The sequence below is a fragment of the Exophiala oligosperma genome (genome assembly GCF_000835515.1).
Source record: "Exophiala oligosperma strain CBS 72588 unplaced genomic scaffold supercont1.18, whole genome shotgun sequence".
NCBI lineage: Eukaryota > Fungi > Ascomycota > Eurotiomycetes > Chaetothyriales > Herpotrichiellaceae > Exophiala > Exophiala oligosperma.
Genome location: NW_015622835.1, coordinates 34,033 through 46,051, shown reverse-complemented (window position 1 = coordinate 46,051; position 12,019 = coordinate 34,033). Strand labels below are relative to the sequence as shown.

Here is a 12,019-nt window from a genome sequence, read left to right as displayed (position 1 = left end):
AGGCACTGTGTCTATCATTTCTTACTCTACGAGGCGCCATATGAAAGCGAAGCGAAGAGGATTCGAAGAGACGATGATCAAGAGACAATAACAAAGAGATGAGCTGCTATAACGCTCACCACTCACGCAAGATAGAAATACTCGCTCATCTACCTGTAAGTAGGAAGAAATCGTCGCCCGGACGAGTATTCTTCACCAAGAGAGCCAAACACTCACAAACTTTTGAAGCTGGTGATGGCAAAGCAGCGCAGTTGGTCCGCAGTGTCGATGCTCTAGAGTGTATGCATCAGGCTGTGGTATATGAAGAACGCTCGCAATTGGTGAAAGACCTTGGCGAATTCATGGAACTGGAGACAAAAGTCAGTGCGCCAGAGCTCATAAGGGTAGACATCTGGCCACTATACTTCTGCTAGCTTTTGTGTTCTTTGTAACAAAAGGTTTCCCATATCTACCACTCGGACGCAACGCTTACCATTTCTGTCAAGCCAACCATGGCATCCTGGCGGTCCAGTGAGGGTGATTGGGCTCTTGTCACCATCTCAATCGTCTTTTGCGTGACATACTCCGTCACCTCTCGGCCTGCCTGTGTTTGATACATGTCTTTTACTTGATGCAATCCATCCGCTGCTTTCCATTCCACCTTCATACCCAGGGCATCTATACGATTCCTGAACTCTACCTGAGAGTCATGCAAAATGTCAAATTTTGCAGACACCATGATGATTCTCGGCAGTTTTCGGAGGACCTCATCTGGCATCTTCCAAGGGTCACTATGCCAATGATCACGAAAGTTAGCTTCGACCCCGTTGAACGCCATTTCCAAGTCGTTAAGTAGCCTTTCAGGTGTCAGCCCAGGAGTGCACTCATTTTCACCCCATGGTTTGTCATGATTAGGATGCGTCTGCACGACAGGAACTACGGCGATTATTCCGAGGACTGGTTGTCCGTTGAGAGCAGCGACAGCTGCTACACCGAAAGCGAGAGCTGCACCTCTGGGATGAATTAGCCTTGTCGTCAATCCTCTTTTGAACGACTAACATAGAAGAACCGGATAGGGCAACCCTGGCGGGATTGGTTTTCCATGTATCCTTCCAGCTGCCTGAACAAAGAGAGCGTATGAGGGTGAGCGCATATTGGCAATCGGTAAAGATCTGTCGATAGTTGGTTTCCAAGGCTGATGGATAGTTGACGCCGACATAGATAGATTCGGACTCTGGACTCAAAGCTTAGAAATTGCACGCTTAAAGGTGCCATGTCCAAACCTTTTGCCATGTTTGAACACCAGCTTTGGTCTTTGTCTATGTCATTCTTGCAAATACCTGTTAAAGTTAATGATGTTGCGATGAAGCAGCTTCTCGGACTTGCCTCCGGGAAAATGGACAAAGACCACGGTTTTCTCCCGCCGAATAGGAGGGAAGTACACTTTCATCTCAAAAGGTCCTGCTGGGATTACCTCGGTCTCAATATTGGCAGGATCTCGTTCATGAATGGGAACATCAGCCATGCGATTATGCTTGTGAACGATGTCCAACAAGTCTGAAGGCATTCGCTGAAGGACGCTTCGCGGGATCTCCATTTTATTGGGCCAGTTTGCAGGAGTACAGTTTAATAAACGGATTTGCTAGCAGTAAAAGAAATAACAAGAGATATCGTGAAGAAATGAGGAAAGTAGCAATCAGAAGGATGGAAACCACGGGGCTGAAAAGCATCTTAGGCTATTCGATGAGACAGGAGGCTGCCGATAATATACTAGCATGTCTTGCGCAGACAACAGCTTCACGACCAGTGAGAGGGAGCTATTTTGCCTCTTGACATATTCGTAGTGACTTAGTCCGAAAGGAACTCGCGTCTCGACTATATTACAGGTTGAAGATTATTGACATCAAGTTTCGTAGATGTGTTGTTTAATGTTGGTCGCATACTTCCCTAATTGGCCACGCGGCAAACTATCACTAGTCTACCGCAGTATTCGGCGTGCGGTCCTACCTGAACGGCATGCTTTCGCTCAGATGACATGTGCTAGTCCGTGCTGCACCTAATGATTATTTCGAATAGTGTGCAATAGATATATGTCTGTCGATGAGCGCCCAGTTTGTATGACATTCTGTGGTCGGCGCTAACTACTTACCTAGCTTCACACATCTCCATTATTTTGCGAGGCTGGAAGCCGCTTCTACCTGCTCCCTAAGCTTAACCGCTTTTCAAATCAGGCATGGTAAGATACCTTGCTCCAATCTCCAGCAAACTATTATTGCTCACTTCCCAGGCACCCACACCTACCCATTGGAAACTCATCTGCGTGCCAGCAGAGACAATTGATCTTCAACGGCTTGCGGAAGAGTCCAACTCAAGAATCTGCATTGTTCAGGAATGTGATGACAATGGCAAAGCTTTCGAAGTGGCTGTCGATCCATCTTACCTGGCCGAGGTCCAGGAGCTTCAATCGCAGGCAAATCCTCCTTACAATCCTACACACCCGAGAGAGGTTGAGAAAGCCATTCTTGGTATCTGTCGAGCGAACAGGAAAGCTCGCGAGCGCTGGCTCCAACGGGCTGTCGATGTAATCTTCTCCGAGCGTCGCCACGAAATCAAGGAAGCCTATCGCAATCTTACTCAGCTCCTATGTTTGCAGAGAGAACTGGACAGAATGATACTAATCCAGGATATATCGGTAAGTGTTCGTTCCCAGTCTTCGGAGCGTTCTCTGATGTATCTAACAGGACTCTGTGGCTTCCGTCCGCCGAGAATTGGCAAGAAATCTTGTATTCTTGTTTCTGAATCTAGAAGCAGACCATATGTCTGCAGATGCCCAAATTTTCCTCACAAGCAACGAGGAGGAGCTAATTGACAGTCTCAAGTTTGGACTGAAACCTCTAATAGCTTTCAATCGTGACGAATGCCAGATAACATCACTTTTCCGGGCTCTGCTAGAGCTATCCAGTGGGAGAGTCGACTTCCTCCAGCATAATTTCGCAGAAAACTACACAGCAAAGCAAAACAGTCAGCTCTGTGCTAGGATTTTTGACATCAGCGACATCAAAAAATTCGGAGAATTCGATGTAGGAGAGATTTCCAGTTCCCTCTCAAAGTCTCCTATTTTCGTTGGGGAGAAACTGAGTGCCGAAGGTCTGGGACAATGGGCAGCGATGATGAATAGTTCTCTCCAAATCGGATTTCCTCCAGGACACTTGGTAGGATCACGGCACGTCGCTTATCGCCAGTCTAACGAATATAGAATCTTCCGTCACAAATATTGAGCGGATTTGGTGTTGGTCAGATCAAAATGTTCGAAACAAGCCTGTAAGTCTTTATCTCAGACGCATACACCGCACTTGTAACCGCGAACAGGATAGATACTTATCAAAATCTTCCATCACTGAACAAGCCAGCAAATAACACTCTCCTTCTTTTTACCTGGAGCACTTCCGTCTCTCAGTGGAGTGAAGATGGTCACAACGGTCCACTCAAAGTTCTCGCGAACTGGGCAAAGTCAGAAGAAGGTTGGAATCTATATGTGCGACTGGCAGAAGAATTTCAAGGCCATCAAACAATAGAGCAACTCACTTTGACTATGTCTGCACTATTGAGCTATCGAAGACTTTATCCTGATTTTCTGGACTACTCTGAGCAACCAATCACAGCCAACTATACAGCTGACCTCGACGCACTTTTACATGGGACGTCGATCGGAAACAGCGGAAGAGTTGCTGAACGAATGTTGTTTGCTTTGGCAAGTCAGCTCCAATCCATGGGAGAAGGTTTTGGTTATCTCCGACAATTCCTCGGGACAATCCTTGATCGGGAGCCACCGCCGCGGCATATCTCTGACGCAGTATCGGATGAATACGTGCGTTTAAGAATGAGCGGTCGATCTCACGAGACTGCGATGATAGAATTAACGCTTGGTACATCGCCGGAACTGATATGAGAGCCGGTAATAGATCCGGCACAATGACTGAGAAGGAATTATCGATTCAGACCGTCCAAGGTTCAAGGGCCATCAGAGCGTGGATAAAATTTAAGAATACACGCGTATTTCCTGATTCAGCTGCATCATGAGGCTCTCAAGGATATGGAAGGCCACAGGCTGAAACGAATATCGAGACCATTTATAATATGTGCAACTACGCTACGGCCGATGAGAATGCTAAGGGACGGTGCTGCTTCTGCACGCAACAGAACAATTGGAAAGCCGAATCACACTCTTGTTTTAACAAATTATCTCAACCGATGACCACACTCCCAGGATACTGTAGAAGTAGCCAATATAGGCATCAATCTATAGAGGGCACGGAATGAGCTCTCCAACACAGCGATGCCGACCAGCGATGGCCGCCACGTGCCTTCACTAATCCGCACGTGATAGCGTACGGACAATACTGTATACAGTATCGTCGTTCTTGGCATTAGGCCCTAACTCGGAAGCAAATTCCTCACAGGTAGTTCAGTTCTTTCTAAACCTTTAATTAGCAACTATTTTCATCTTCAACCGAGCAGAATGATGGAACTGTTATCACCCGACCCTTTGGCTTTCACAGGACCATTCCCCCTCGACGATCTAGCGCCACAGTGTATGACGCGAGACCAAATCGAATCCGCGGTCGCGTACGCCCCGAAGCTCTTTCAGACCGGTGGAGACTTGCCGGATGATGGAATTTTTCCTGCAAAGGCTGTTGCTCGCATCTCGAACCGTCTTGTCGTCAAATACGGTACTCAGATTTCCCTGAGTGAAGGTCGAACTATGATGAAAGTCCAAAAACAAATCCAGATATCTGTGCCTGAGGTTTATGATTGTTGGACTTCCCAACTGTATACAGACCGTCAAGTTAAAGAGTCTGTATATATTGTGATGCAATATATACCTGGAAAAGTCCTAGCTCAGACAATCGAGGATTTGGACGAAGAGCAAACCCGGGATCTCGCTGACCAGCTGACACGCATACTCAACACACTCCACACAATTCATCACACAATACCGGGCCCAGTGGATGGCGGTCGTGCAACGGCACCACGACTCTTCACAACTAACGGTGCAGGCCCGTTTTACTCCCTTCAAGATCTCATTGACTGGTTCAATGAGTGTTTAAAGCTATGTCACTTTTTTGGCAGGGCAAGCAAGCAGCAACGCTTCGACGAAGACATTAAAGATTTGGTTATGTGTCATATGGACGTTCATCTTTCCAATCTTCTAGTCGACGACTCGGGCAAGCTCTGGTTGATAGACTGGGACTGTGCGGGATTTTATCCAGAGTTCTTCGAGTATATCTGCTTAAAGGGCTACGCAGAATTCATGCCGATAGGCATAAAGAGCAGAGCAGGGGCTAAATTCCTTCAAACCGTGGTTGATTCGATGGAGACGTCGGAGGCCCGGAGAATGAATGCCAAATTCAACGCAATTGGTTATGCTCTCAGAAAATGACGTGGACGATATGAGGGTCACATTGATATTGCCAACACGAATGCACAAGTCGAGAATAGGCTAAGGGGGACTAGCACTGACTCCGCCTACATTGAAACCAGCGGGATGCATATCTACAATTCGTGCCCGCTAAGCCCTGCTGCATTTACCGCCCAACAGACCGCGTCTCGTGCTTCGAATGTCAAACAGCAGGGGTTATCGCTCTACCAGGCTTCCGAGCTGATACCATGTCATGGCACAAAGGCTCCGTTGCGATGAGCCGCAAGGTATATATGCCTCGCCTTCCCATTCTCATGGCAGATACAACACCCTCTGGACCACACTATCAGGTCGTCTATCTCTTTAGGGCTCTCTTACCAATCCAATCCTCCGCTTCATCCTGTCGACTGTTGTTTACTCCTCGGGTCCCGGCGCCGAAGCTTTCAGCATGCCTCCAAAACAGGCCTCGACCCCTGCCGGCATTATATGGACACCTCCCCAACTTCAGCAGGCTCATGTAAATGCCGTGGTACAAAAGATCTACTTCGTGTGCTATCCCCCACATGATATCGATGACCCGCCCACTAAGTACACCAATCATTGGGCCTTTTTCCTCCAGATCAGTCCTTCGCAATCACTCCACGTCAACCCGGGCCCCGCTCCAATGACGAACAAACTTCGACTCGAAGTCACACTAAAGCAATATACTGTAACGGACCACGGCTTGTTCTATGTTACTCTGAACCCTATTCAAGGTCTGACGGTTAAGGATATCCTAAATCTTATCAGGACCAACGGCCTTGACAAATATACCTTCGATGCCGACGGCAACGGATGCCGGTATTGGACCTTGCAATTCGCGACGCGTCTCGAACAAGCCGGAAAAGCGGCGAATTCAACAGAGGCTGTCCGTGTGGCAGAGCGGCTTGCTAAGACCTGGACTGCGGGTGCCAACGGACAGGCTGTGGAACTAAAGCCCCCGCGTGGCACTCCGGCCAGTCCTGGAAGGTTTGGTTGAAGACTCTACTGCGGCAAGTTTATCACATTTTGCCGCAAATCCAATAGATGCCCATTGTCACCGGGCGCCGCTGCGGCCTGGATGGTGCAAAGTACAAAAGTAGGGCAACGGCACTGATGGGTCTAGTAAGCATCATATTGATCGGATAGCTGTCCGAGTTCAGTACGAGATGGTCAACGCAACCGCATCGCGAATTATTCCTCCAAGAACAGCATTGACAGAAGCGTATATGTCGTCAACAGATCGGAATAAAATTTCCGGCCGTAAAGAGGAAAGACCGACATGGCACCGCATTGTTTGTGCGCAACAGTGGTTCTCATTTTATTGACTTGCAACTTTCGTGATCTCGTCCACAACAACCTTGATAGAAGCGTACACGTCGTCGACAGAACCATTAGCATCGATCTTTTGCTAGTTAGCCTGGCGAATACTCTATCTGCAGGTTACATACCGTCCAAAATGGACCCTTGCTTTGAAGATACTTTTCAATTTTCAAGTTCTCCTGAGAGAATGTTCGTAAACGTTTCTTTATGGAGTCGTCATTATCGTCAATCCGGCCAGATGACTCCGAGCGTCGGTTTAAGCGATATAGCTGAACTTCTTCTGAGCATTTCAGAAGTATGGTAAAGAATCTTCCTCGGATCTATAATTGACAGTAAGTAGGAGTTTGATGTCGTATCGAAACTGACAACCTTTTCCTCAAAAGTACGGGCCTGGTCTAAGCTCCTCGGAAATCCATCCAAAATAACAATGGAACCTTTTTCCATTTGAGATTCTTCAATTCGCTTTTGTATTAGACGTACTGAAAAATCTGCCGGAATGATGACTGAGTTTCTGATGCTGTCCTTGATAAAGTCGGCGAACCCAGACGAGGTAGACTTTGTTTCTTCACGAAGGAGATCACCCACTGAAATGTGCACAGAGGATGTGCCCTGAGTAATTCGAGCACATTGCGTTCCCTTCCCTACGCCAGGGCCTCCTGTAGGGCTGTCAGTTTTGAAGGAGGAAAGACTTGGAAAAGTAGTAACATACCCAGGACAAACAAGAAGGTCAGATCCTGTGTCACTTTGGAAGACCACAGTGTGTCCCTCTCTTGCTGTAAACACTTAACCCAGTCTCTGAGCTCTGGCGCACTAACTTTTGTCTCCAGTTCCATGAATTCGCCAAGGTCCTTCACCAGTTGCGAGCGTTCTTCATATACAACAGCCTGATGCATACACTCTAGAGCATCGACACTGCGGACCAACTGCGCTGCTTTGCTATCACCAGCTTCAAACTCTGACCAAAGTTCCTCTATTTCATCGGCAAAAGATGGATTCACCGGTCTGATGAGGCATGCAAGGTAGGCAAGGGCGAGGCGTTCTTTGAGCAGCTTCTCGTCTATGAAAACATCAGCAAGCGATTCAAGACTGATAAGGAATAACAGACAATACCTCTTGGAACGCCATCTGACGGAGTGATATCTCCAACAATCGCTTCGCCCATATCATGGGCCAATGCCATCTTGACCGCTCGCATTCGAGTTTCATTGTCAATCTAGTAGTTGGCAGTAGGGCTTTTTGTGAATTGTCCTCTGTGAACGTACCTTGGGAATCATCCAAACCATCACAGCCATACGATACATGTGATCACTCACGCTTTCTGGGGACTGAATTCCCCGCTTTGCCCAACCCTTACGCTGGATATTCTTCAAAGCCTCGAGGACTCGAAGGAATGCAAACGGCGAGGTTGACTCCATCACTGGTGAATCTCTCGTGGATTCAGACAGGGTCGTTAGATAAAGATGTCAGGTCAAACAAAACAAGCGGAGAAACATGCCTGCGCAATCTTCTCATGCTCTCTTGGCGCGACGGGGGAATATCGTTCCGATTCGGTGCGGCCCGCCACATATATTTGCGGTCCCCGCCCTATATCCCTCCAACTATTCTCATGACCAAATTCTCCTCAGCAAGTCACAGGAAAAATCACAATTTTGACGTCAACTCCACCATACTCAATAGTGTAATGTCTACCAGGACGGATACACTTTTTCGGAAGTGGCAACAGCGATATGACATTAGTGAACAAGCTTTCCACGCGCTTTGGGGCATCCTTGCCGCAGTAGAACATGATGCAGAGCTCGAGAGACACAACGGTATCAGCCACCAAGTATTCCCTCAGAGCCAGCCACTGGATTTGGATGGACGTCCCACAGATGGGTGGCTCCTCGACAGAATGATTGGTGCAGACGCAGGATATGCATCCATCGGCAATGGCTACAACCCTCAACCAAACACAGATGAAAACTTTATCTCTGGAGGTTCAAACATTGGACTATTCGATGACGATATACTTGTTGGTGGATACAATATGGAGGTGGCCTACGTACCGGAAGTTCAACCTGTTTCGGACAACCTGGATATCTTACCTGGGGATGCCTCAATCCTGGCCGAGCAGCTGCCTACTCAGACCCCTTTACCACAGATATCGTCCTGGGGTGAACGTTTACCTATGGAAGGCAACAAACAGTGTATCAGCATTTTGACCAAGCCCAAATAAGCTATGTGACACCTTCTGCAACCACTCTACATAAGAAGCTCAATTCCGCCCAAGACGCTGCAGAAAGTGCGATTGGTCACAAGAGACAAAAATCAACCAAGCAGTGCATCAAATGTTGGATTTCTAAACGATCAGTACTGCTTACTCCTTCCTCTTTTTTTTAATATACAGGTGCTTATGCCCGTCTAGTGCGACAATGTCGGTGGCCATTGCAAAACTTGCGTGGCCGCAAAAATCCCTCAGGAAATCTGCATACGAACGAGACTGGCGAATTGCCCCGTATTCCATAAATGTGAGTTCTTGCCTATGAAGGTGGTTTAATACTGAAACTGAACAGGGAAGGATACAACCTACAGCGTAAGGCTTAAATGGTTGCATCTTCACTGGAAACCATCTACAAGACTTGCTACACTTCGACATGAAGAAAACGGCCCCACAGTCACGGTTGATGCATATGAATTTTGCGGATCTTCTCCAGATGAGATGCTCGTCTATTGGAAGGAGAAAGATGGCTGGGATTGTGCAGAGACAACGACATTTGGACTGAAAACGTGCGAGGTAGATCTGACAGATTATATCAATCAACATCTATCATACTACCTCTCACATACAGAAAGCCAAAGCTATCTTGGACAGATACTTGCCAAACAAAAAGTGGAGATGGATTCTGAGGTCAGCACGCTCTTAGTCCAGAGGATACTCAGCTGATATTCGGCAGGCTGACCTTCTAGCTCGAACATTACAACTATGGACTGCAAACCGCCTCCTAATGAAAGGTTGGGAACTGACCGGTGAAGAATCATTGGGCATGACCCCCATCGACAAAGGCAATTCACCTTTTCATCACAGAATACCAGCTCCTCGCGTGATGCAAAATCAATTGGACAGCAACCTTGAGGCTTTTATTTTCAAAAATGAGAAGAGAGTATTGAAGGATCTTCAGGAAGCAATTTTGAAACGATCGACTTACTCCTGGGATATTGTCTGTTTGACCACGATTGTGCTTCTGCATGTGCTCGAGAAGGATAGTTGGAGGCTACTATATTGGAAGTATCACCCTCAAGAAGTAAGTTATTATGCAGCCTTTGCTGGACTCCACTAAATTCTATAAGCGCTATGTTTGGAGACACCCTGAGTCTCCTGAGAGGTTGATAGAGAGGAATATGCATTTCTCCAACATGTTGGTAACGTGTATACGTTTTGCTGGTCGGGTCCCCCAGAGATTGAAGTCCGTACTGGAGGAAACAAGTAAGTGAAACCTGAATGCTATCAGCCACGAACTCTAAGCCCGATTTAGTAAAACCAAACTATGAATACAAAGAAACCGATGACAATAGCATCGACGTCTCTCTAAGTCATCTTGTGTTGAAGGAGTCCTTCAATGATCTAGCCTCTGTGGAGCAATTCCTCCCTTCGACAGTGGCACAGAATGTTGAGCTTGATGCTTAATGTAAGTAGTGTTCGCTTGATCTATTGGCCATGTGAAACCGAGCTGATCTGGCTTTTGCTTCCCGCTAGAGATCATTCAGGCTCCAACCTTCATGGCGAAAGACTTAATTTAGTTTTTAATCCGGGCAAATGAACAGATCAATTCATATGCCACTGAATCGAAAGCATTCGGTTCGTAAATTGTACAGGCACCGCGGAACAGTGGTCAGAATACACTCGCTAAAGTCCCCTGTGCGTTGCCCAGAGCACCCATAGACAATGGTGGTCTAGTGGCCCTAACCTTGAAATTCCAACGAACCTTTGGAGTTTGCCCCTTGACATGTCGTCATCCAGCGGCGAAAAAAGGCTGCTTCGAGCATTCTCTGGTAGCCGACTGAAGGTAAGGGTACAACACTCCGACCCGAGGACCTCAACGAAGCTTTATATGTCACTATATTTTCCATCCATTTTCATCAGACATCTACGCCTTTCGTTGGTGGGGGTCTCTCGCTGGATACGTTAAGGCTTGCAGCAAATTGAGTTGAGTTGCGGCAAAGTAGATGTAACTTGCCGCTGAGCGTAGGATTTTATTCGGGCGGCATTCGAGTAAGTCTCTACCGCATTGTATCAATCACACCTAGTCTTTCGTGCCAAAATTCTGCTGCTTTGTCTGTGAAATCCAAAATTCCTGTATCATAAAACTGTCAGATGGAAATAAAATCCTCTGAACCAGGGAGATGCGGTACTATGTTCATTGTGTAAAATTTTCATTTTCCCCCTCTACAAAAAACTGGAGTTTCGGATATCCACAAGAAGCAACTCGAATCAGAATGTCAACAGACGACTCAGATACAGTTGCATTCTCGTATATTGGCACTGCAGAAACAATATTTGATCTCAAGATACTTGGAGACTTTTGCGCTACCAATGCTCCCCGGATGAGACGCATTGTTCAGGAAGAATACAGTCGGCAATTCTCAAACCGAGACAATTTTACTTTCATACAGTGCGGAGAGGATGTTCTCACACCACCAATGGATTGGCTGAGAGTTGGTGAAGACGATGCCGGTACTTTCAAAATCTTCCGACCTCAAGAAGCTGACAACCCTTATGTTCAGCTTAAAGTCGGCCTGATAAGCAGAGGCGAGAAAGACTTTGTGCTCCACGTGTTTTACAGGCACCTGAAAGTCACTACTGACTATATTGGGCTACTGAATATCATGATCAAACTGGATGTGGTGAGTGGCATCTAAACTCTCTGATACCAGAGCTAAGTTTGCCTAGCCGTCGATTATCCGAGAATTGCTCCTTCTCAGATGTAAGGCACACGCAGCGTTGAGTGAAGTATACGAAAGTCATCTCGTGCAAGACTCCGTAACTTCTCTAAACCAGTACCTTCAACAAATGCCGGATGTAGAGCGGCTCTTAGGACAGCGAAGCTTTGAAGGAAAGACCGCGCTCCTTGGCAAAGTCGAGAGTGTATACAGATTGTCTGGAAGTATTCAATTCCTCAAAGCTTTCGTCTCGACATCCACCCCTTGCTCGAAACCGGCAGGCCGTGAACTTACCTATACAATAAGGGATGACAATATTGTCGACATGGATAATTTGTATTGTGAATGGGCCGGATGAGCTAG

General features: G+C 47.0%; 7 protein-coding genes across 10 annotated transcripts; 5 read left to right on the top strand and 2 right to left on the bottom strand.

Annotated features, from left to right (window-relative positions):
• Positions 1–272: 272 nt before the first annotated feature.
• On the bottom strand, positions 273–1,576 carry PV06_11025 (uncharacterized protein; the record flags this gene model as incomplete). Its single annotated transcript, XM_016412632.1, has 3 exons — positions 273–347; positions 473–992; positions 1,320–1,576. 3 exons carry the CDS (start codon positions 1,574–1,576, stop codon positions 273–275), a joined length of 852 nt encoding a protein of 283 aa, XP_016256945.1.
• A 2,922-nt stretch (positions 1,577–4,498) lies between these two features.
• On the top strand, positions 4,499–5,801 carry PV06_11024 (uncharacterized protein; the record flags this gene model as incomplete). Its single annotated transcript, XM_016412631.1, has 1 exon — positions 4,499–5,801. One exon carries the CDS (start codon positions 4,499–4,501, stop codon positions 5,417–5,419), a length of 921 nt encoding a protein of 306 aa, XP_016256944.1. The 3' UTR covers positions 5,420–5,801.
• PV06_11022 lies at positions 5,543–8,199 on the bottom strand. Of its 4 annotated transcripts, none has more exons than XM_016412626.1 (6): positions 8,002–8,199; positions 7,850–7,952; positions 7,449–7,796; positions 7,109–7,395; positions 6,868–7,059; positions 5,543–6,821 (listed from the first exon to the last, which is right to left on the bottom strand). In XM_016412626.1, exons 1-6 carry the CDS (start codon positions 8,152–8,154, stop codon positions 6,738–6,740), a joined length of 1,167 nt encoding a protein of 388 aa, XP_016256939.1. In that variant the 5' UTR covers positions 8,155–8,199; the 3' UTR covers positions 5,543–6,737. The 4 variants fall into 4 exon arrangements, with proteins under 4 accessions (XP_016256939.1, XP_016256940.1, XP_016256941.1 ...); XM_016412627.1 differs by having other exon boundaries at positions 7,850–7,919; XM_016412628.1 differs by having other exon boundaries at positions 7,850–8,199.
• Positions 5,779–6,416, top strand: PV06_11023 (uncharacterized protein; the record flags this gene model as incomplete). The annotated part of the gene is made up of 1 exon (XM_016412630.1): positions 5,779–6,416. The coding sequence occupies exon 1, from the start codon at positions 5,847–5,849 to the stop codon at positions 6,414–6,416; it is 570 nt and encodes a 189-aa protein (XP_016256943.1). The 5' UTR covers positions 5,779–5,846.
• Positions 8,200–8,345: 146 nt separating the features above from the next.
• PV06_11021 (uncharacterized protein) lies at positions 8,346–8,954 on the top strand (the record flags this gene model as incomplete). Its single annotated transcript, XM_016412625.1, has 1 exon — positions 8,346–8,954. The coding sequence occupies one exon, from the start codon at positions 8,346–8,348 to the stop codon at positions 8,952–8,954; it is 609 nt and encodes a 202-aa protein (XP_016256938.1).
• Positions 8,955–9,150: 196 nt separating this feature from the next.
• On the top strand, positions 9,151–10,403 carry PV06_11020 (uncharacterized protein; the record flags this gene model as incomplete). The annotated part of the gene is made up of 5 exons (XM_016412624.1): positions 9,151–9,246; positions 9,297–9,626; positions 9,673–10,020; positions 10,067–10,202; positions 10,252–10,403. 5 exons carry the CDS (start codon positions 9,151–9,153, stop codon positions 10,401–10,403), a joined length of 1,062 nt encoding a protein of 353 aa, XP_016256937.1.
• Positions 10,404–11,119: 716 nt separating this feature from the next.
• On the top strand, positions 11,120–12,014 carry PV06_11019 (uncharacterized protein; the record flags this gene model as incomplete). The annotated part of the gene is made up of 2 exons (XM_016412623.1): positions 11,120–11,620; positions 11,667–12,014. 2 exons carry the CDS (start codon positions 11,120–11,122, stop codon positions 12,012–12,014), a joined length of 849 nt encoding a protein of 282 aa, XP_016256936.1.
• Positions 12,015–12,019: the final 5 nt, after the last annotated feature.